The sequence below is a fragment of the Callithrix jacchus genome, chromosome 18 (genome assembly GCF_049354715.1).
Source record: "Callithrix jacchus isolate 240 chromosome 18, calJac240_pri, whole genome shotgun sequence".
Taxonomy (NCBI): Eukaryota; Metazoa; Chordata; class Mammalia; order Primates; family Cebidae; genus Callithrix; species Callithrix jacchus.
Genome location: NC_133519.1, coordinates 7,328,442 through 7,350,020, shown reverse-complemented (window position 1 = coordinate 7,350,020; position 21,579 = coordinate 7,328,442). Strand labels below are relative to the sequence as shown.

At 44.9% G+C, this 21,579-nt stretch overlaps 1 protein-coding gene and 1 pseudogene across 6 annotated transcripts in view; one reads left to right on the top strand and one right to left on the bottom strand.

Moving 5' to 3' along the window:
• Positions 1–4,936: 4,936 nt before the first annotated feature.
• Positions 4,937–7,487, bottom strand: LOC100405938 (dihydrolipoyllysine-residue succinyltransferase component of 2-oxoglutarate dehydrogenase complex, mitochondrial pseudogene; annotated as a pseudogene). Its single transcript, XR_013529300.1, has one exon. The product of XR_013529300.1 is annotated as a dihydrolipoyllysine-residue succinyltransferase component of 2-oxoglutarate dehydrogenase complex, mitochondrial pseudogene (transcript).
• Positions 7,488–9,277: 1,790 nt separating this feature from the next.
• The window catches only part of FMO5 (flavin containing dimethylaniline monoxygenase 5), a 42,161-nt gene continuing 29,859 nt past the window's right edge, over positions 9,278–21,579 (top strand). Inside the window, exons 1-2 of one of the 5 annotated variants that reach the window (XM_078355435.1) lie at positions 9,278–9,492; positions 9,809–9,979. In XM_078355435.1, coding sequence (XP_078211561.1) covers positions 9,845–9,979 — 135 coding nt within the window. In that variant the 5' untranslated portion in view covers positions 9,278–9,492; positions 9,809–9,844. Of the gene's footprint in view, positions 9,714–9,803; positions 9,980–21,579 lie in introns of all 5 variants that reach the window. The other 4 variants (XM_078355432.1, XM_078355433.1, XM_078355431.1 and 1 more) reach the window with 4 other exon arrangements.

Below are 21,579 nucleotides of genomic sequence, written 5' to 3'. Positions count from 1 at the left end.
GTCTGTGGAGCAGTTCTAAAATCTAGGGCATGTGATTGTTATAACTTTGAAGTATAGAGAGGACATTTCACAGCTGGGCAAACCAAGGCACATAAAGTTTAGGAAGCTGGTCAGATGTTTTCTGGCAAGTCAACATTAACTGCCAGAATGAAGCTTAGCTTCAACTCTTTTCTCACTCATTGTTCAGGTTATACGATAGTGATGCTCCTGTTAATTCTTTGTTTTATTCCTCCACAGAACGGATATGTCCTCTGGCAACAGCAACTTAAGATTAAAGGTAACCAAGTCACGCTGTCATTAGTGAAAACGTTACCAAAACAAGCATGACTGAGCAGGAACTAGAAACAAGTTGTGTTTGCTCTGTTAGGTAATATCGGGGCCCCGGTTAGAAACACCTAGTGAATCAGATATGGAACTCGGATAAAGCTGTGACCGAAAGCGAACTTTATTCAGACCTCTTGCGTAAATGAACTTGGAACATTGGGCTTAGGCTAGAGTTCAGTCAGTGTCCCTAGGTGGAAAATTTTTGTGCTGGGATGAAAAAGACTTGGGTTTTCTTCCTTTCAATAAATGAAAAACTGTATTTTGACTTTTGATGTCATTATACCTCTTTGTCATGAAATAACAGGTAATAAATTTAGAACCCAGAAAGCCAGGGGAAATACACTGAAGTATAGAAGCATAGAAACAAAGTGAGTTGGCTTCATAGGACTCTTGCCTAATCACCTCAGATAATTACCACTCCCCTTTACTATCAAAGGTGAGGTCATAAAGCAGCAATATTATCAAGTAAATATTTGAGAATATAGTTTAGAAATTATAGGTATCTGTATGTCAAACTTTGCCCACAGTCTTTTTGCTTGAAAGGACGGTGTTGGCCAGGCGCGGTGGCTCACGCCTGTAATCCCAGCACTTTGGGAGGCCAAGGCGGGTGAATCATGAGGTCAAGAGATTGAGACCATCCTGGCCAACTTGGTGAAACCCCGTCTCTACTAAAAATACAAAAAAATTAGCTGGGTGTGGTGGTGCGTGCCTGTAGTCCCAGCTACTCGGGAGGCTGAGGCGGGAGAATTGCTTGAACCCAGGAGGCAGAAGTTGCAGTGAGCCGAGGTCGCACCACTGCACTCCAGCCTGGTGCCTGGTGATGGAGTGAGACTCTGCCTAAAAACTAAAAAGGAAAGGACAGTGTTTTCCTTTTTAACTAGCTGCCTTTTGACTGTCATGCCATGCCATCACATCAGTCACATGCAATTTCATTCTATGTTCTCCAGCCAGCAGTATAACATTTATGCAATCTATCTAGCTAGTCCCTGAAAGCTTTCGAGTTTGCTAACTCTTGAATTTTAACTTTTGTGACATATTGATAGCAGTGATGGCCTGTCTAGAAGAGCTGCTCTCATTATGCTAGCTGCAGTGCGAGTGGCATACCAGGGCTGCCAGCTCCATGGAGCCAGGGGGAACCAGGAACAGGTGGAAGCCCCGGCCCCTTCTGAGTTGGCAGGGCAGGAGCTCCCTGTTCCCAGGCGCAGCTATGGCTGCCTAGCTGCAGGTGCAGACCTGCGCATCCCTGTGCTCTTTGGGGCTGAGAGCAGGCAAGAGTCTCACCCTCCTGGGCACAGCTGCACCTGTCCAAGTCATGTCCACCAACTGGGCCTCCCTGTGTTTTGGGGGGCTCAGAGCAGGCAGGAGTCTCACCCTCCTGGGTACAGCTACTGCTGCCCAAGCCAGAGCTCTAGACCTGGGCATCTCTGCACTCTTGGGAGTCCTGGAAGTCCCACCTTGCTCCCACACACTCAGAGTTGTCTGTTCCCACTGCCTGGCCTCTCCCTGCTCCCAGCACCTGCTGCATTTTTGGAGCAAGATTGGGGCTGAGCCTGGGCACTGTTGCAGCCTGGCTAGGTGTGCATACACATGGCTTTGGCCCCCTCTGGACTTTGGGTGCCAGCACGAGAGGGAGGCTGAGGGGGTGCTAAGGGCAGCTTAGCCTTGGAGCTGGCCTTCAGGTGTCCCTTTGCACAAACAGTCTGGGTGCCATGAATGGCAGCAGGAGGCAGGCTCCTGGGTGGAAGGGGGCAGGTCCCTGGTAAAGACACACCCTCAAGCTGGGGAGGGTCTGAAGCCTGGAGGCTGGGCTGCTGGTCCTAAAGATCAGAGTGAGAATTTGTGTTTTTTAATGGTTGCCCCTGGACCAATTGGTGCACACTTCCTCTCCTCTGAGGCCCATAAAAGCCCCAGACTCAGCCAGACTTGAGACGACAGCTACCGACCCCAGGGTCTCCTCTCTGCTGAGAGCTGAGAAGATGATGATGACCTTCCAGCTGTGAAAAGGAGCTTCTCACTCCAGGGTCTCCTCTCTGTTGAGAGCTGAGCAGACGTTGAGACAACCAGCTGCAGAGAGAAGCTACCTACTTCAGGGTTTCCTTTCTGCTGAGAGCTGAACACCCGGTGGGAGAAGCTGCCTGTGCAGAGGAGCTACCCAATGTGGGTCTTCTCTGAGCTGTTCTGTCATTCAATAAACTTCTGCTTTATCTTGCTCACCCTCCACTTGTCCACTTACATCATTCTTCCCGAACGCAGAACACCAAATGTTGGAGATAAAAGAGTTGTAACACAAACAGGGCTGAAACACATGCCATGCTCACCACATTGCAGACAACAAGAAGGAGAAAAGAGAGAAGGAGAGAAAGAGAAGAGAGGAACTGAGGCACAGTTGTAACTTTGATTCAAGGGAGTTCCCCCCACCTCTATCCCCTCAAACTGCTAAAAAATGCCATGCACAATTGGTCTTCCTAATTAGAGGGGGTTTTTTTTGTTTGTTTGTTTGTTTTTGAGACGGAGTTTCGCTCTTGTTACCCAGGCTGGAGTGCAATGGCGCGATCTCAGCTCACCGCAACCTCCGCCTCCTGGGTTCAGGCAATTCTCCTGCCTCAGCCTCCTGTGTAGCTGGGATTACAGGCACGCGCCACCATGCCCAGCTAATTTTTTGTATTTTAGTAGAGACGGGGTTTCACCATGTTGACCAGGTTGGTCTCGATCTCTCGACCTCGTGATCCACCCACCTCAGGCCCCCAAAGTGCTGGGATTACAGGGTTGAGCCACCGCGCCCGGCAATTAGAGGGTTTTAACAGTCAGAGTGCTTCTGGAGGGCCCATAATGCATAGTAAATTATAAGGATAATTTGTAGCTATCCTCTAATGCTATTGTGAAAGTTAAACTTTTTTTCACAGGATACTAAATACAAATTTGAATGTCCAAGATATTATGAAGGACCAAAAAACTTTACTTGGAAACGAGCCTGGGGATTACTCAAGTATCTGCATCTCATCAGTAGAGACTTAAAAAATTTGGGGTTGCCCTCATTGTTGAGGTTCCATGGTAATCTCATTTGCTGGGGTGTCTGCAGGCATAGTGTTTTCCCCATATGTGTGGCCCACAGATATGGGTCATGAAGGTAAACAGAAATACACACACACACACACACACACGAGTGTGGGATATCTACTCCATGCTGGGCTCTAGCCAGCTTTGATAGATTGTATTATTGTCCCTGACGATCTACTTTATCCCCATAAGATAGTTACACATTCATGCCCTTAGTCATGTGACTTTCAGTGCCTCCTGATAGGAAGAACCCCTGTGATTTGCTTTGGCCGATGGAATGTGAATAGATGTGATTTACCTTAGTATATAAGTTGAAGCTTTAAATGGGCTTGCCCAAATTGTTCCTACCATCTGCCATGGAAAGTATACAAATGAAATAAGGGCTATGCTGGTTAAAATCTTTGCTAATTTTTTCATGTCAGTATAAATTCATCTCATTAAATATATATATATATGTAACATAGTCCTTCCCTGTCATTTGATGAAGTCATTTCAAATTTTTCACGATTACTCCATAAATATAGACAATTGTTATTTGTTAATTAAAAATAAATTAGTGAAAACATATTTAAGTTAGAAAACAAAATAATTTTTTACGATTAATGCCAACTACTACTTGTTGAGCTCCAACTACATGCCAGGCCATGTGTGGACACTTTACATGTATTATGACATCCATAGGTTCTGTGGTTTAGGACATGCATATCTTTGGGGACCATGTTTTCAGCCTGCCACAGTGTCTGCGATTTATCTCCTCATCTTTTTTAGATATGCATTTTCCCTTCCTTCTCTCTGGGTAACCGAGTACCTAGCACATAGCAGGCATAGAACGGATGCTGTGCTAGAAACTTCTCCTGCACTAGTCAGGATTGACTTATTAAGGGTTTACTACTGAACATACAGCTCTCCGCTTTTTAATTCAGCGAAAGTGTATTTCTCACTCGCGTCACAATCCCATGCTTGTCAGGCACCTTTCCTTGGAAGCTCTCCTTCCGAAAAGATCCAAGCCTATTCTGTCTTATAAAGATGCCATTTAAAAGTGGCCTCCAAAAGAGAATATTTGCTGAATGAATGCAGGCAAAATGCAAACGTAATGGAAAGAATTGGAAAACAGGAGAGCATCAGAGTAGACTTGAGACTGTATTGTTTGAAAGCTCTTCCTGGGTTGGACCTTTGCAGAGACTCTGCGAACCCAATTCCACATGTATGTGTATCCATACACACACACTCCTTAAAAAGCCTCACATATTATCTTGGAATTAGTCTTTTTTTTTTTTTTTTTTTTTTTTTTTTTTTTTTTTGAGAACATCTGCCCTTTAATTTGCATTTAAAATCTGTTTCTTTAAATACTTCAGTTACAAGTTCTGAATAGTGAAGACAGAGTAGTAGATGCTGCAGGCACTCAGTATTGGCTCCCACCCCTTCCCCCCTCCCCCACCCCCAGGCCTCACTTCTTGGCTCAAGATATGAAAGGGCACTTTCTAATGGCCCCAATGTCAAATGTCAGCAGCCTCAGGCCTGGATGCAGTTAGATACAAAGCCATGAATCCCAGTAGCTTTCACAAGATACTTGCATTTAACCATACTCCAAGGAAATCCAATGATTGTGCCCAGATCCAAGGGTAGCACACCTTGGAAATGACCTCAACCATTTCGCCACAATGTACTAACACCCTCAGGGTGGCTTCCTACCATAGTCCATTGTCCTCCAGAACTGTGTCCTGCAGAGGAAGAGACAAGGCCCCGCTATAACGAAGGAAGGAACAAGAACTGCCTCCTCAGCCCACGTGCTTACACCAACTTAACTGAAAAGCTCAAGTCAATTTGAGGGAGACCTCCCTTCCCTAGTCTCTACCAGGCTCTGGCCCTTCCTCGGAACCATGCTTGGTCCCACTGCCATGATGTGGTAGAATCTGCTTTAAATAAGAACAAGGTGCTGGAATGAGGCCCAGCAACCAGGAAAGGGTTTAGAAAGGGTTGCCACAACCCCAGCTGAGAGAGACTGTGCCAAGACAGATCTTCTTGGTGTGAGCCTATGATGGAGAGCGTGAGGGCAGGTCTGGGCTCTCCTTCCATGAGGATTACATGTGACCTCAGGGGACCTCTGCCCTCTTCTCCCACTCACCCACCGAGATCCCCTGGCCTGTGCTTCCTGGAAGAGGTAGAAGAGGTATCTTGAAGTCAATGACAACAGAGAATGAAGGTGCCATTTAAGAAACAAAGCAGCACCTCTTTGCCTGTGTTCAATCCCTCCACACAGGTGGAATCAAGTGAGAATGTGCACAGCCAGGACAGAGGCTGCTCTGTGCTTGAGAGGCACAGCATCCTCCTAGCTGTCTCTGCAGAACAGACTTTCAGAAGACAGGAACTTAGTCATGTGGTCCCCGGGGGTTTCTCTATAGTATACTGGCACTAAGGAGAAGGAAAATCATCTTTGCAGAGGGCTGATGGAAGAAAGGCAGGAATATTAATGAACATCCATTAAGGCTCTCTCTCTCAAGCCTAAAGAATTAAGATATTCAAGGGTGAGACAAGTGCAGAGAGGGAGAGAGCCTGGCAGGAACACCAATAAAAGACCTGTGACTGCTGGTTACATAGTGCTCTGCTTCCTTGCTTGAGGCCAACAGCATGTGCCTGCCTGTCACCAGGCAAACCTGGGACCCATGAGGGGGCAGGGGTAAGACTGGTTTTTCAGTTCCTGCATGATTTGTAGGGTGTGTGGCTTCCTCCTAAAGATCCAGGAGGAGGACTCTGGGATCCTCTACCGCCGCCTTGATTTTGTGGAGGAAAGTCACAGCCTCTCTGCCGTCAATCAGCCGGTGATCGTAGGTCAGTGCCACGTACATCATGGGCCGCACCTCCACCTTGCCTCCTATAGCCACAGGCCTGTCAAAGATGGCATGCATGCCCAGGATGGCAGACTGAGGGGGGTTGATTATGGGCGTTCCAAAGAGGGAGCCAAAAACTCCTCCATTGCTAATGGTGAAGGTACCACCATCCATATCTTCAATGGCAAGTTCATTCTTTCAGGCCTTCTCTCCCAGTTCAGTGATGGTCCGTTCAATATCTGCATAATTCATAGCTTCCACATTCCTGATGACTGGAACCACCAGACCCCGTGGGGTGGCCACTGCAACACTGATGTCAGTATAATCCCTGTACACCACCTCTTTGGTTGTATCGTCAATCGCTGCGTTTACAACAGGCTGTTCCTGCAAGGCAAGGGCTGAGGCCTTCACAAATGCTGACATGAAGCCTAGTTTGAGGTTATGTTTCTTCAAAAAAGCCTCTTTGTGCCGAGCCCTCATCTCCTGGATGTTACTCATGTCAATCTCATTAAAAGTTGTCAGCATTGCACATGTATTCTGGGCCTCCTTCAGACGCTGAGCAATGCGCTGCCGCATCCTGTTCATTTTCTCCCGATGTTCTGAACGCAGACTACCTTTGCCAGCTCCTGGCTCAGTTAGTGGAGGGGCAGCAGTGGGTTTTACTGCAGACACAGGTTTGCTAGAAAGAGGTTGTGAGGGCAAGGGCACTGGTGGCATCTGAGTGGGTATGGGTGCTGCAGTGGGAGGAGGAACTGCCACTGCTGTAGGCTCTGCTTTTGGGGCTGCAGCAGCAGGAGCTTCGGCTGGCTTGGCCTTAGCAGGAGCAGCACCAGTTTTCCTGAGTGTGAAAAGTGGAGTGCCTCCTTCGACTTTTCCCCCATCAGGTACCAAAAGAGCTTCAATCACGCCATTTGCTGGTGATGGAACCTGCACAGATGTCTTGTCAGTTTCAATCTCACAAACCACTTCATCTTCTGCAACTGTGTCTCCAACAGCTTTCTCCCACCTGGCATCTCCCTCTGTAACAGATTCTGCAAATGCTGGGGTTTTGACTGTAACCAACTCATCCTTGCACACAGCCGTAGTTCTGAAGAAGCGAACACTGAAGACACTACTGTTGTTAATGACAACCTTCCTGCTGTTAGGGTAACCTGGTCCCTGGCATAAGGAGACCCCAGGCAGGGAACGTCTCCCTAGAGGGCAGTTCCCCTTCTGGAAGGAGGAGAGCGAGTGGCTAAATGCCCGAGACACACAGCAGGACCGGGACAGCATCACGGCACGGAATTAGTCATTGTTATCTCTCACTTGTAATATTGCTCTCCCCCAATAGCAGGAGTAATTGAGTTGAGTCTATATTAATTTGGGTATATCAAGTTCTTGCTCAATGAAGAAATTGACTAGCTTGCAAATTGTCAGCTAGCCAAGACAGGGAAAAGTTTACACAAGGCTGAAAACGTTGTATAAGTAATTTTAAAACCACACGAAACATGTTTGCCAAGTTTAAAAGTAATTAATTAAATTATAGGACACAATTGAAGCAGAGAGACATTAAAATAAAATTACATTGTTAACTAGATTTTAAAAGTAAATTATTGCATTATTTTGAATTTGTAAAACTGATTCAGTAGGAGGAGAAGATTAATACTCAGTTTATAAAAGTATTCATGTTTTCCTTTAGGCATTTCTTCTAGTGCATTCAAAATTATTCAATTTACAAATAATTTATTTTTAAGTTAACTTCCAGCATATAAAATGGTTGTGTTGAAACACTCTCTTCAGAATTTTATTTTTAAAAGATACCCTTTTAGTATAAATTTACATTTATATCTGAATGCTTTGTGAAAGATATTAGTCTTTAAAACATTTTACAGGCTGGCTGGCTTTGGTGGCTCACGCTGTAATCCCAGCACTTTGGGAGGCCAAGGCAGGTGGATCACTTGAGCCCAGGAGTTCAAGACCAGCTTGGGCAACACAGTGAAACCTGATTTCTACAAAAAATACAAAAATTACCAGGTGTGGTGGCACACAGCTGTAGTTCGTACTCAGGAGGCTGAGGTGGGAGGATGGCTTGAGCCCAGGAGTTCAAGACCAGCTTGGGCAACACAGTGAAACCTCATTTCTACAAAAAATACAAAAATTACCAGGTGTGGTGGCACACAGCTGTAGTTCGTACTCAGGAGGCTGAGGTGGGAGGATGGCTTGAGCCCAGGAGGCAGAGGCTGCACTGAGCCATGATTCCACCACTGCACTCCAGCCTGGGTGCCAGAGCGAGACCCTGTTTCAAGAAATAAGAAAGTTGGACAGTTCCAAAACATACTAATGTTAATTAGAGTCTGCTAAGTTGTTATACATAAATACAATTTAAAAATTCAGTGGCTCAAACAAAATAGCAATTGTCTCTCATGTTAATGTCCAAGATTAGCAGGTGCAGATTAGAAGAGCAAAACTGACTCAAGGAGTGGTAGGAGGTGGGCAAGGATCCGAGGCATGAACCGCAGTCCAGGCCTCTTACACCCCTCACGGCCGTCAGATAGAACCCTGGGCTGGATGTGCCCTTGTTCTCACCCAGTGCCTGAAATCTTATATCTGTTATATTGGTGGTTCTACAGGACTTAATATTTGAAAAGTTGCATTTTAGAAGTGGATAATTTGTCTATTTGGTTACCCACATAACTGCGTGAAAGCACTATTAAAAATACTTTTATTTCATTGAAATTATCTGTTTATGTTTTGGTCTCCTCCACAACTGTAAGGTCCGCTGAGTAGGAAACAATATATTCCTCACTATACTCCCACACCACCCCCACCCCCGCACTCAGTTCAGTGCGTGGGGATATAAAGGTAAATTTCTGCCAGAAGTGCAGATTCTTAGATCCAGATTGTGAGAAGGGGAGGAGAGAGGTATAGGCCTGCCGGGTGCGGAAGGGTTGAATAGATCGCCTGAAGGGGAGGTGTTCACTTAAGCATTTGGAGCAGGAGGAGTTGCTTTGGCGTTGTTGGCAGTTTGTCACTTTAAGACAAAAACCAGGAAGTTAAAAGTGGATGCAGGGGCGGGCGCAGAGGAGGCTAGGGGACACTTTGTTTTCCGAGAAAGTAGTTGGGAGTGCAGGCAACTGCCGCTGAAAATCGAGAAGTTGCCGGATTAACCTGTTCGCCCAAAGCAGCTTCAGCCCGTGTTTTATTCCCATGGAGGGAGGGAACGGGTGCCACTGAGTGGGCCGGGGAGTGGGCGCTGAACGGAGGCGGAGCGCTAAGCCCCTCCCGTTGACTCTCGCTGTTGTTTGTACGTTGTTGGTTTATCTTTATTTGACGACACTCAAGAGTCGAGTCGCCTCCGCATAGCCGCTGAAGGCTCTGCCTGGCTCTTCAGGACAGGCGGCGAGATCTGGTACCGCAGCAGAGCACTCTCACCTCTGGGCTTGCAGGCGCAGGGCTGCCCCACCCAGCAGAGCGATTCCCTAGGGTGCAAAGGACTGTTGAATCTGTCCTCCCAAAGCCCCTCTTGTACGAATTTATTCGAATGCCATGGCCAAGGTCTTCCTGGAAAAATGTTGACCGATGTGTGCTTTTTGTCCTTTGTCATCCCTTCTTTAGGACAGGCGGCACTGAGCCACACGTGAAGATCTCTGGAGACCATGACTAAGAAAAGAATTGCTGTGATTGGAGGGGGAGTGAGCGGGCTCTCTTCCATCAAGTGCTGCCTAGAAGAAGGCTTGGAACCTGTCTGCTTTGAGAGGACTGATGACATCGGAGGGCTCTGGAGGTTCCAGGTATATCTCCTGGTCACTCAGTACTTGAAGCCCTCCCTGCAACTAGGTGCATGTGACACTTTGTGTTGTGTCCGGGACTGTGATGGACTTGGCAGCGATTACATCTGCTAGCCTGCTGATCCTTCCTTAGTTAGCAGCTGTTACTTCGGGCTTTATGAAGGTTCGTCTTGCCTTAGGCTGGCAGCAAAATGGGACACAGATATTATTTTTCCTTTTCTGTTGTCTATGTAAATGGCCCAGAGACCATTTTCATGGAATGAGTTTTGCTGCTGTTCAGAAGAGTGAAAGGATCTGAAGGGTAACAAAATCACAAACGTTAGAAAACCTGCAGGGGTTGGAAAATGCAGGGCTTGCTTATGGTCTGTATTAGTAAGTAAATGAGCTCAAATTATCTGCTTACAGTCCCTTCCAGGAGTCCCTCTTTTCAATCTTCTCTAACCTTTCTTTATTTTTAATTCTGGTTCACTTTAGGTAATTCTCTGACCATCCTAGCGCTTTAATAGAATATAAAATCTGGCGGCCGGGCGCTGTGTCCCACGCCTGTAATCCCAGCACTTTTGGAGGCCGAGGCAGGTGGATCACGAGGTCAAGAGATTGAGACCATCCTGGTCAACATGGTGAAACCCCGTCTCTACTAAAAATGCAAAAAATTAGCTGGGCACGGTGGCGTGCGCCTGTAATCCCAGCCACTCGGGACGCTGAGGCAGGAGAATTGCCTGAACCCAGGAGGCGGAGGTTGCGGTGAGCCGAGATCGCGCCATTGCACTCCAGCCTGGGTAACAAGAGCTAAACTCTGTCTCGAAAAAAAAATCTGGCTACCTCGTTTGCTTTGAACTTTTCCTTCCCTTGAGAATTCCAAAGTCCCACCTTCAGAAGAGAGCAGAGTGCACCTGCAACTCTGTTGTCTTTCATTTACTGTTTTAAATTCCAATTGTTTGAATAGGCACATCCAGCTCTGCAACTTTTTAGAAACAGTATTAAAATACTGTTTACTTAAATCATAGTTAAACTGGGAGCAGTGGCTCATGTCTATAATCCCAGCACTTTGGGAGGCTAAAGGGGGTAGATCACTTAAGGTCAGAAGTTTAACACCAGCCTGGCCAACGTGGCAAAAGCCCGTCTCTACTAAAAATACAAAAATTAGGTGAGTGTGGTGACTCACACCTGTGATTCCAGCTACTTGGGAGGCTGAGGCTCGAGAATCACTTGAAGCCTGGGAGCCGAGATCATGCCACTGCACTCCAGCCTAAGCCACAGAGTGAGACACTTTCTCTCTCTCAAAAAAAAATAAACTTGTTACATTCCAAAGGATATCAACCACCTGTATTGGTCTCCAAAATGACGTGCATTGTGTTTGCTTTTATTTTTCACTTTTTTGAAGGATAATTTTTTTTCTTTTTTTTCTCCTCTTTTTTTAAAATTGCATTTTAGGTTTTGGGGTACATGTGAAGAACATGCAAGATTGTTGCATAGGTACACACATAGCAGTGTGATTTGCTGCCTTCCTCCCCTTCACCTATATCTGGCATTTCTCCCCATGCTATCTCTCCCCAACTCCCCACCCCCCCGTCCCTCCCCTATTTCCCCCCAACACACCCCAGTGTGTGATGCTCCCCTCCCTGTGTCCATGTGTTCTCATTGTTCAACACCCACCTATGAGTGAGAACATGCAGTGTTTGATATTCTGTTCTTGTGTCAGTTTGCTGAGAATGATGGTTTCCAGGTTCATCCATGTCCCTACAAAGGACATGAACTCATTGTTTTTGATGACTGAATAATATTCCATGGTGATTATATGCCACATTTTCCCTGTCCAGTCTATCATCGATGGGCATTTGGGTTGGTTCCAGGTCTTTGCTATTGTAAACAGTGCTGCAATGAACATTCGTGTGCATGTGTCCTTACAGTAGAACGATTTATAACCCTTTGGATATATACCCAGTAATGGGATTGCTGGGTCAAATGGAATTTCTATTTCTAGGTCCTTGAGGAATCGCCACACTGTCTTCCACAATGGTTGAACTAATTTACTCTCCCACCAACAGTGTAAAAATGTTCCTATTTCTTCACATCCTCTCCAGCATCTGTTGTCTCCAGATTTTTTTTTTGTTTTTTTTTTGAGACGGAGTTTTGCTCTTGTTACCCAGGCTCGAGTGCAATGGCGCGATCTCAGCTCACTGCAACCTCTGCCTCCTGGGTTTAGGCAATTCTCCTGCCTCAGCCTCCCAAGTAGCTGGGATTACAGGCATGTGCCACCATGCCCAGCTAATTTTTTGTATTTTTAGTAGAGGCGGGGTTTCATCATGTTGACCAGGATGGTCTTGATCTCTTGACCTTGTGATCCACCCGCCTTGGCCTCCCAAAGTGTTGTGATTACAGGCGTGAGCCACCGCTCCCGGCCCTGAGCCACCACACCCGGCCCCCTCTCTAGATTTTTTAGTGATCGCCATTCTAACTGGCATGAGATAATATCTCAGAGTAGTTTTGATTTGCATTTCTCTAATGACCACTGATGATGAGCATTTTTTCATATGTTTGTTGGCCTCATGTATGTCTTCTTTTGTAAAGTGTCTGTTCATATCCGTCACCCACTTTTGAATGGGCTTGTTTGTTTTTATCTTGTATATCTGTTTTAGTTCTTTGTAGATTCTGGATATCAGCCCTTTGTCAGATGGGTAAACTGCAAAAATTTTTTTCCATTCTATTGGTTGCCAATTCACTCTGATGCCTGTTTCTTTTACTGTGCAGAAGCTGTGGAGTTTGGTTAGGTCCCATTTGTCTATTTTGGCTTTTGTTGCCAATGCTTTTGGTGTTTTGGTCATGAAGTCCTTGCCTACGCCTATGTTCTGAATGGTATTGTCTAGATTTTCTTCTGGGTTTTTATGGTATTTTGTCTTATGTTTAAGTCTCTAATCCACTGGAGTTAATTTTAGTGTAAGGTGTCAGGAATGGGTCCAGTTTCTGCTTTCTGCACATGGCTGGCCAGTGTTCCCAACACCATTTATTAAACAGGGAATCCTTTCCCCATTGTTTGTTTTTGTCAGGTTTGTCAAAGATCGGATGGTTGTAGATATGTTGTGTTGCCTCCGAAGCCTCTGTTCTGTTCCATTGGTCTGTATCTCTGTTTTGGTTCCAGTACCATGCTGTTTTGATTACTGTAGCCTTGTAGTATAGTTTGAAGTCCGGTAGTGTGATGCCTCCTGCTTTGTTCTTTTTGGTTAGAATTGCCCTGGCTATGTGGGCTCTCTTTTGGTTCCATATGAAGTTTAAGGTGGCTTTTTCCAGTTCTGTGAAGAAGGTCATTGGTAGCTTAATGGGGATAGCATTGAACCTGTAAATTACTTTGCGCAGTATAGCCATTTTCACGATATTGATGCTTCCTAACCATGAACATGGAATGTTTCTCCATCTGTTTGTGTCCTCTCTCATTTCATTGAGTAGTGGTTTGTAGTTCTCCTTGAAGAGGTCCTTTACATTCCTTGTTAGTTGTATCCTAGGTATTTTATTCTCTTTGTAGCAATTGTGAATGGCAGTTCGTTCTTGATTTGGCTCTCTTTAAGTCTGTTATTGGTGTATAGGAATGCTTGTGATTTTTTGCACATTGATTTTGTATCCTGAGACTTTGCTGAAGTTGCTTATCAGTTTCAGGAGTTTTTGGGCTGAGATGATGGGGTCTTCTAGATATACTATCATGTCGTCTGCAAATAGAGACAATTTGGCTTCCTCCTTTCCTATTCGAATACCCTTTATTTCTTTTTCTTGCCTGATTGCTCTGGATAGAACTTCCAGTACTATATTGAATAGGAGTGTGAGAGAGGGCATCCTCGTCTAGTGCCAGATTTCAAAGGGAATGCTTCCAGTTTTTGCCCATTCAGTATGATATTGGCTGTGGGTTTGTTGTAAATAGCTTTTATTATTTTGAGATACGTTTTGTCAATACCGAGTTTATTGAGGGTTTTTAGCATAAAGGGCTGTTGAATTTTTCAGAGGCCTTCTGTGCATCAATTGAGATAATCATGTGGTTTTTGTCTTTGGTTCTGTTTATGAGGTGAATTACATTTATAGACTTGTGTATGTTGAAATAGCCTTGCATCCCCGGGAAGAATCCTCCTTGATCATGGTGGATAAGCTTTCTGATGTGCTGTTGCAATCGGCTTGCCAGTATTTTATTAAAGATTTTTGCATCTATGTTCATCATGGATATTGGCCTGAAGTTTTCTTTTCATGTTGAGTCTCTGCCAGGTTTTGGTATCAGGATGATGTTGGTTGGTCTCATAAAATGATTTGGGAAGGATTCCCTCTTTTTGGATTATTTGGAATAGTTTCAGAAGGTAACAGCTCCTCTTTAGATGTCTGGTAGAATTTGGCTGTGAACCCATCTGGACCTGGGCTTTTTTTGGGTGATAGGCTCTTAATTGGTGCCTCAACTTCAGAGTTTGTTATTTCCTATTCAGGGTTTCGACTTCTTCCTGGTTTAAGCTTGGGAGGAGGCAAGTGTCCAGGAATTTAGCCATTTCTTCCAGGTTTACTAGTTTATGTGCATATAGTTGTTTGTAATAATTTCTGGTGATGGTTTGAATTTCTGTGGAATCTGTGGTGATATCCGCTTTATAATTTTTTATTGCATCTATTTGGTTGTTCTCTCTTTTCTTTTTTATTTATCTGGCTAGTGGTCTGTCTATTTTGTTATCTTTTTGAAAAATCAGCTCCTGGATTTATTGATTTTTTGAAGGGTTCTTTGGGTCTCAATCTCTTTCAGTTCTTCTCTGATCTTAGTTATTTCTTGTCTTTTGCTAGGTTTTGAGTTTTTTTGATCTTGCTCCTCTAGCTCTTTCAATTTTGACAATAGGGTGTCAATTTTAGATCTCTCCTTGCTTCTCATGTGGGCATTTATTGCTATATATTTTCCTCTAGAGACTGCTTTAAATGTGTCCCAGAGTTACTGGTATGTTGTGTCTTCGTTCTCGTTGGTTTCGACGAACATCTTTATTTCTGCCTTCATTTCATTGTTTATCCAGTCAACATTCAAGAGCCAGTTGTTCAGTTTCCATGAAGCTGTGCGGTTCTGAGTTAGTTTCTGAATTCTGAATTCTAACTTGATTACACTGTGGTCTGAGACACTGTTCGTTATGATTTCCGTTCTTTTGCATTTGCTGAGGAGTGATTTACTTCCAATTATGTGGTCAATTTTCGAGTAGGTGTGATGTGGTGCTGAGAAGAATGTATATTCCTTGGATTTGGGGGTAGAGTTCTGTAAATGTCTATTAGTTTTGCTTGTTCCAGGTCTGAGTTCAAGTCCTGGATATCCTTGTAATTTTCTGCCTGGTTGATCTAATATTGACAATGGGGTGTTAAAGTCTCCCACTATTATTGTGTGGGAGTCTAAGTCTCTTTGTAAGTCATTAAGAACTTGCCTTTATGTACCTGGGTGCTCCTTTATTGGGTGCGTATATATTTAGGATTGTTAGCTCTTCTTGTTGCATTGATCTTTTTACCATTATGTAATGTCCTTCTTTGTCTCTTTTGATCTTTGTTGCTTTAAAGTCTATTTTATCATAGAGGAGAATTGCAACTCCTGCTTTTTTTTGCTCTCCATTTGCTTGGTAAATCTTCCTCCATCCCTTTATTTTGAGCCTTTGTGTATCCTTGCATGTGAGATGGGTTTCCTGGATATAGCACACTGATGGGTTTTGGATTTTTATCCAATTTGCCAGTCTGTGTCTTTTGATTGGTGCATTTAGCCCATTTACATTTAGGGTTAATATTGTTATGTGTGAATTTGATCCTGCCATTTTGATGCTAGCTGGCTGCTTTGCCCGTTAGTTAATGCAGCTTCTTCATTGTGTTGATGCTCTTTAGCATTTGGTATGTTTTTGGAGTGGCTGGTACTGGTTGTTCCTTTCCATGTGTAGTGCCTCTTTCAGGAGCTCTCGTAAAGCAGGCATGGTGGTGATGAAATCTCTGAGTACTTGCTGTTCGCAAAGGATTTTATTTTTCCATCACTTATGAAGCTTTGTTTGGCTGGATATTAAATTCTGGGTTGATATCCAGAATTTAAGGATGTTGAATATTGGCCCCCATGTTGGGGTCCAGCATGTCTGCCGGGGGGCTACTGACCTGCGGGAGTCCCCGAGACCGCCAACGTAGATGTCTCGTTCAACCTGAAGGAGAGAGTGCGCAGAAGTGAAAGAAAAGAGAAAAGCTGAGTCTGGAGGGCTGGCTTAGGCTATGTCCAAGCAGCAATTTTATTTTTGCAATATGTTCCATTATATACCTTTCTGAAGTTAATGTTGTTTATGCCAGATCAACATATTTAAGTTACAGTAAGCAAGTTACACCCACTAAGTTACGCCCAGTAAGTAAGTTAAGCCCAGTAAGTTACAATAAGTAAGTTACGCCCAGCAAGTAATTTACACCCAGTAAGTACTTAACAATTGTAAGCAAGTTACAGTTATGCCCAGTAAGTTACCTTAAGTAAGTTACAGTTACGCCCAGTAAGTTATGGTAAGTTACAGTTACACCCAGTAAGTTACGGTAAGTAAGTTACCAAGTGTAAATACTTAAGTTAATATTTTACAATGAAGGTAGCAAGGGTCCAAAATGAACACAATCAAGCAATAAACCATAAGAAGCCGAAAGTGGACACCATGCCTCCCAAGTCCTCATATCCATAAAGTAATGTCTGTTAATTATTTTGAATAGCATAGTCCCTCTCTCGGTCCCTGCTTTCCCTCAGCTTGACTACCCCAACCGGGGATCTGTGTCCGGGCTCAAGCTCACCGTATGGCAAGGCCCATTTCCTAGGGGCCTCACACGGGAGCGATCCTCACAGATCCCTCACCCCCACTCTCTTCTGGCTTGTAGGGCTTCTGCTGAGAGATCTGCTGTGAGTCTGAAGGGCTTCCCTTTGTGGGTAACCCGACCTTTCTCTCTGTCTGCCCTTGGCATTTTCTCCTTCATTTCAACCCTGGTGAATCTGACAACTATGTGTCTTGGGGGTTGCACTTCTTGAGGAATATCTTTGTGGTGTTCTCTGTATTTCCTGGACTTAAATATTAGCCTGGCTTGCTAGGTTGGGGAAGTTTTCCTGGATGATATTTTCAAGAATATTTTCCAGCTTGGATTCATTCTGTTCGTAACATTCAGGTATACCTATCAAACGTAGATTAGGTCTTCTCACATAGTCCCATATTTCTTGGAGACTTTGTTCATCCTTTTTACCCTTTTTTGTCTAATCTCGCCTTCTCGTTTTATTTCATTGAGTTGATCTTCGACCTCTGAGATCCTTTCTTCTGCTTGGTCAATTCGGCTGTTGAAACTTGTGCATGCTTCGCAAAATTCTCGTGTTGTGTTTTTCAGCTCCATCAATTCACTTATATTCCTCTCTAAATTGTCCATTCTCATTAGCATTTCGTCAAGTCTTTTTTCAAGCATCTTAGTTTCTTTGCATTGGATTAGAACATGTTCTTTTAGCTCACAGAAGTTTCTTATTACCCACCTTCTGAAGCCTGATTCTGTCATTTCATCACACTCATTCTCCATCCAGCCTTGTTCCCTTGCTGGTTAGGAGTTGTGATCCCTTGTAGGAGGAGAGGTGTTCTGGTTTCGGATGTTTTCATCCTTTTTGTGCTGGTTTCTTCCCATCTTTGTGGATTTATCCATCTGTCGTCTTTGTAGTTGCTGACTTTCAGATTGGGTCTCTGAGTGGACGTCCAGTTTGTTGAGGATGAAGTTATTTCTGTTTCTTAGTTTTCCTTCTAACAGTCTGGCCCCTTTGCTGTAGGACTGCTGAGGTCCACTCCAGGCCCTGCTTGCCTGGGGATCACCTGTAGCAGCTGCAGAACAGTAAGGGTTGCTCCCAGTTTCTTCTTCTGCTGTCTTTGTCCCAGAATGATCCCCAACAAATGTCAGTCTGATCAGTCCTTTGTGAGGTGACTCTTTGGATATACGGGGGTCAGGGAGCCACTTGAGGAGACAGTCTGTCCTTTATACAAGTTCAAGCGCTGAGCTGTGAGCTCCATTGTTCATTCAGAGAAGCTGGGAAGGTATGTTTAAGTCTGCTGCAGCAGAACTCATAAACCCATTTTTTTCCCCAGGGGTTCTGTCCTGGGGAGTTAGGGCTTTATTTATGAGTTTCCACTGTGCTGCTGCCTTTTTTTTAGGGCTGCCCTGCCCAGCAAGGTGGCAGCCTAGTCACTGTCTGCCTGCAGAGGCTTTGCTGAGCTGCTGTGGGCTCCGCCCAGCTGCCATGTGAACTTCTCTGCAGTCCTGTTTATATGGGTGTAGTTAGAGCTGCCTCGGCAATGGTGGCCCACCTCTGTAATGGCGGACTCTCTCTGTTATGGTGGGTTGCCTTGGCAATAGCGGGCTGCCTCAGCAATGGCAGATTACCTCCATAGGGGTGGAGTGCCTCGGTAATGGTGGACGCCCCTCCCCCACAGAGCTGGACCGTCCCAGGTTCAGCTGTGCTTTTTGTAAAACTCTCAGTCCAGAGCATTTCCAATTGCTGTTTTCTTGTGTGCGGGTGGTACCAGCCGAGCCTGATCACCTGGCTACCTGTCTCACAGCCTTTTCTTTTTTTTTTAGTTGAATGGTCAACTCTCTCCCAGGTGTTCCAGTTACCTGTTGAAAAGACGCCAGGATCTGTGTGATTTCCCATGTGGCGACCCACTGCACTGGCTGAAACAGCAGCACTGAGATTCGTGGCGCTTTTTTGCCCGGGAATCTCCTGGCCTGGCTCCCTGTTTCAGTCCCCTTTTTAATCAGATGTATGGGTGACTCTGCCTTCCCAGAGCTCTAATTGCCAGATCAGTGTATTTTGTATGGAGAACCGCCATGCCGGCCCAAACAGCCGCACTGGCGACCCGTGAGGCTCCTCCACCTGGGAATCTCCTGGTCTGTGGGCAATAAAAATCCGTCTGGAAATGTGGTGTCCACTCACCCTCTGCACTTTCACTGGGAGCTGCAATCCTGAGCTGCTCTTAATAGGCCATCTTAGATCTTCTCCTGAAGGAAAATTTTTATTACTTCTATTTACAGAAAATTCAGCAGTGTACATTTAACCCAGGTTAGTAGCAACTTCTTTCACCTTTCCCTTTTCCAGGTTGGTGATTCGAGCCACAGATTAGGACCCAGGAAATGGTCTCCCCAGTGGCAGCTGATCTCATCATATCTGTCAATATAATTGGTTCTGAAAACTGCCACCAACTTAGCCACCCACACTTCCTTTGTCTTCCTAGTGAACCTGTGTGAAGGCAGCGTGGTGCAGGTCTTCCTGTGGACTGGAAGTCACCATCTTACCTTCCCCTTGATAATGCAGTAAGGGACCGCCTTTCAGGACACCAGGCAGGCAGGAAGACCACCAGTTTGATGGGATCCACGTTGTGTGCAATCACCCCAGCTGAGCCTTCTTGTTCTCCACCAAGGTGGCGATGGTATTAACCCCTGCAGGAAGTACGGGTGGTGTCTTGGTGGGGATATCCCCTTGGTCAGCAGCTTTTTATCAGTCCAGAACATCAGTCTCTGCTTCTTTTCCTGTTTTGTCTGTTCTGTGCTTGTGGGCCCCACTTAAGCCGTCAGTAGCTCTTTGGCAGTGTGAGGCCTGGATGAATGGGTTAGTGGCAGGAAGTGCTTTCAGCGGCTTATAGGATAGCTCTTTGCTGTTGCAACCTGATATGGGGCAGAATTTGACAAAGAGGGTGAGGTCCCTCAGGGGCTGGATGTCCTGTCCAATGCTAAAATTCTTAGGCTTTTCTCAAACAGAGCATTCACCACTTTTTTGGCTTCCTGCTACTTCATGATAGCAGGGTCGGGGGCCTCCTTCTTTCCCTTAGGCTTTTTTCCTATTGGCATCTAGGGTGGCTAGAGGAGAACGGATTTGCTTTTAAACTAGTTTCTGAACAGTGAATAGTACTGAGGTGCCCTAGATCTGTTCTGCATTTCATATTTCATAAAAACTAACAGTCTTGGCCAGCTACATAAAAGTGGCTTTATAGCATTTCTTAATTGAACAGAAATACAGTCCTTTTGCGTCCTGACTCTGTTTTGGGGACTGACTTCATGTGACAATGATCCTTATTCAGATTTAGAGTGGATTCCCTTCGCTGACCTGTATACCTCTACCATCATCAGTCTTGGATATGGGCTAAAAACCTGTTGTTTTTACTAAATGGGAGAAAATTCTGCTCTGAAAATCCAGCCACAACATGGTATGGAGTCTTGGGCCAGGCGCAGTGGCTCAAGCCTGTAATCCCAGCACTTTGGGAGGCCGAAGCAGGTGGATCATGAGGTCAAGAGATCGAGACCATCCTGGTCACCATGGTGAAACCCCGTCTCTACTAAAAATACAAAAAATTAGCTGGGCGTGGTGGCGCGTGCCTGTAATCCCAGCTACTCAGGAGGCTAAGGCAGGAGAATTGCCTGAATCCAGGAGGCGGAGGTTGCAGTGAGCCGATATTGCGCCATTGCACTCCAGCCTGGGTAATAAGAGCGAAACTCCGTCTCAAAAAAAAAAAAAAAAAAGAAAGAACACAGTCTTGGGTTCAAACTTTATTTCATTTCTGTCATCTACTAGCAGTGTGACCTTGGGCACATCATTAAGCCTAACTGCACCTCTGTTTCTTCATCTTTAAGAAGTGGGTAATAATAGTATCCACTTTATAGAGTTATTGTCTGGAGTGAGTGAATGAATAATTATGCCAATCACTTACAACAGTGCCAGGTGCATAGTGCTACATGTCAGTTATTATTCAGTGACTCCCCTGCTCTCCATGCAAACAAACTTCTTGATTCTAAAATGACCCTGCCATTCATTAATTTACCTTAGTTTTCAAAAAATACACTTCCGCACAAACATGTTTAAATAAACTTAATTTTGGAACAGTTTTAGACTTACAAAATTTATTAGGAAGATAGGACAGAGAATTACAGTATATCTCACACCCAGTTCTTCCCTTAATAGCATGTCCGTTATTATTCAGTAGGTTAGGGTGGGACTCACAGAATTACAGTGTATCTCACGCCCAGTTCTTCCCTTAATAGCATGTCCATTACAGTAGGTTAGGGTGGGACTCACAGAATTACAGTATATCTCACGCCCAGTTCTTCCCTTAATAGCATGTCCGTTATTATTCAGTAGTTTAGGGTGGCACTCACAGAATTACAGTATATCTCACGCCCAGTTCTTCTCTTAATAGCATGTCCGTTATTATTCAGTAGGTTAGGGTGGGACTCACAGAATGACAGTGTATCTCACGCCCAGTTCTTCCCTTAATAGCATGTCCGTTATTCTTCAGTAGGTTAGGGTGGGATTCACAGAATTACAGTGTATCTCACGCCCAGTTCTTCCCTTAATAGCATGTCCGTTATTCTTCAGTAGGTTAGGGTGGGACTCACACGTGTGTCTTTACTAAGCATCTTAGCCGGGTTTGGCAGTTACTGAACAAGCATGAAATCAATTGAGGATGGGAGGAGGTTGAGAGAGTCATCCTGTCTGATTCTCAGGTTTCTGTTTTTTATCTCCAATGTGGTTTAAACTTCTCTGCTAAAGACTTAATGTGGAGGTTTTTCTTCTGATTATCCACTTGGCAAAGTTTTAACAC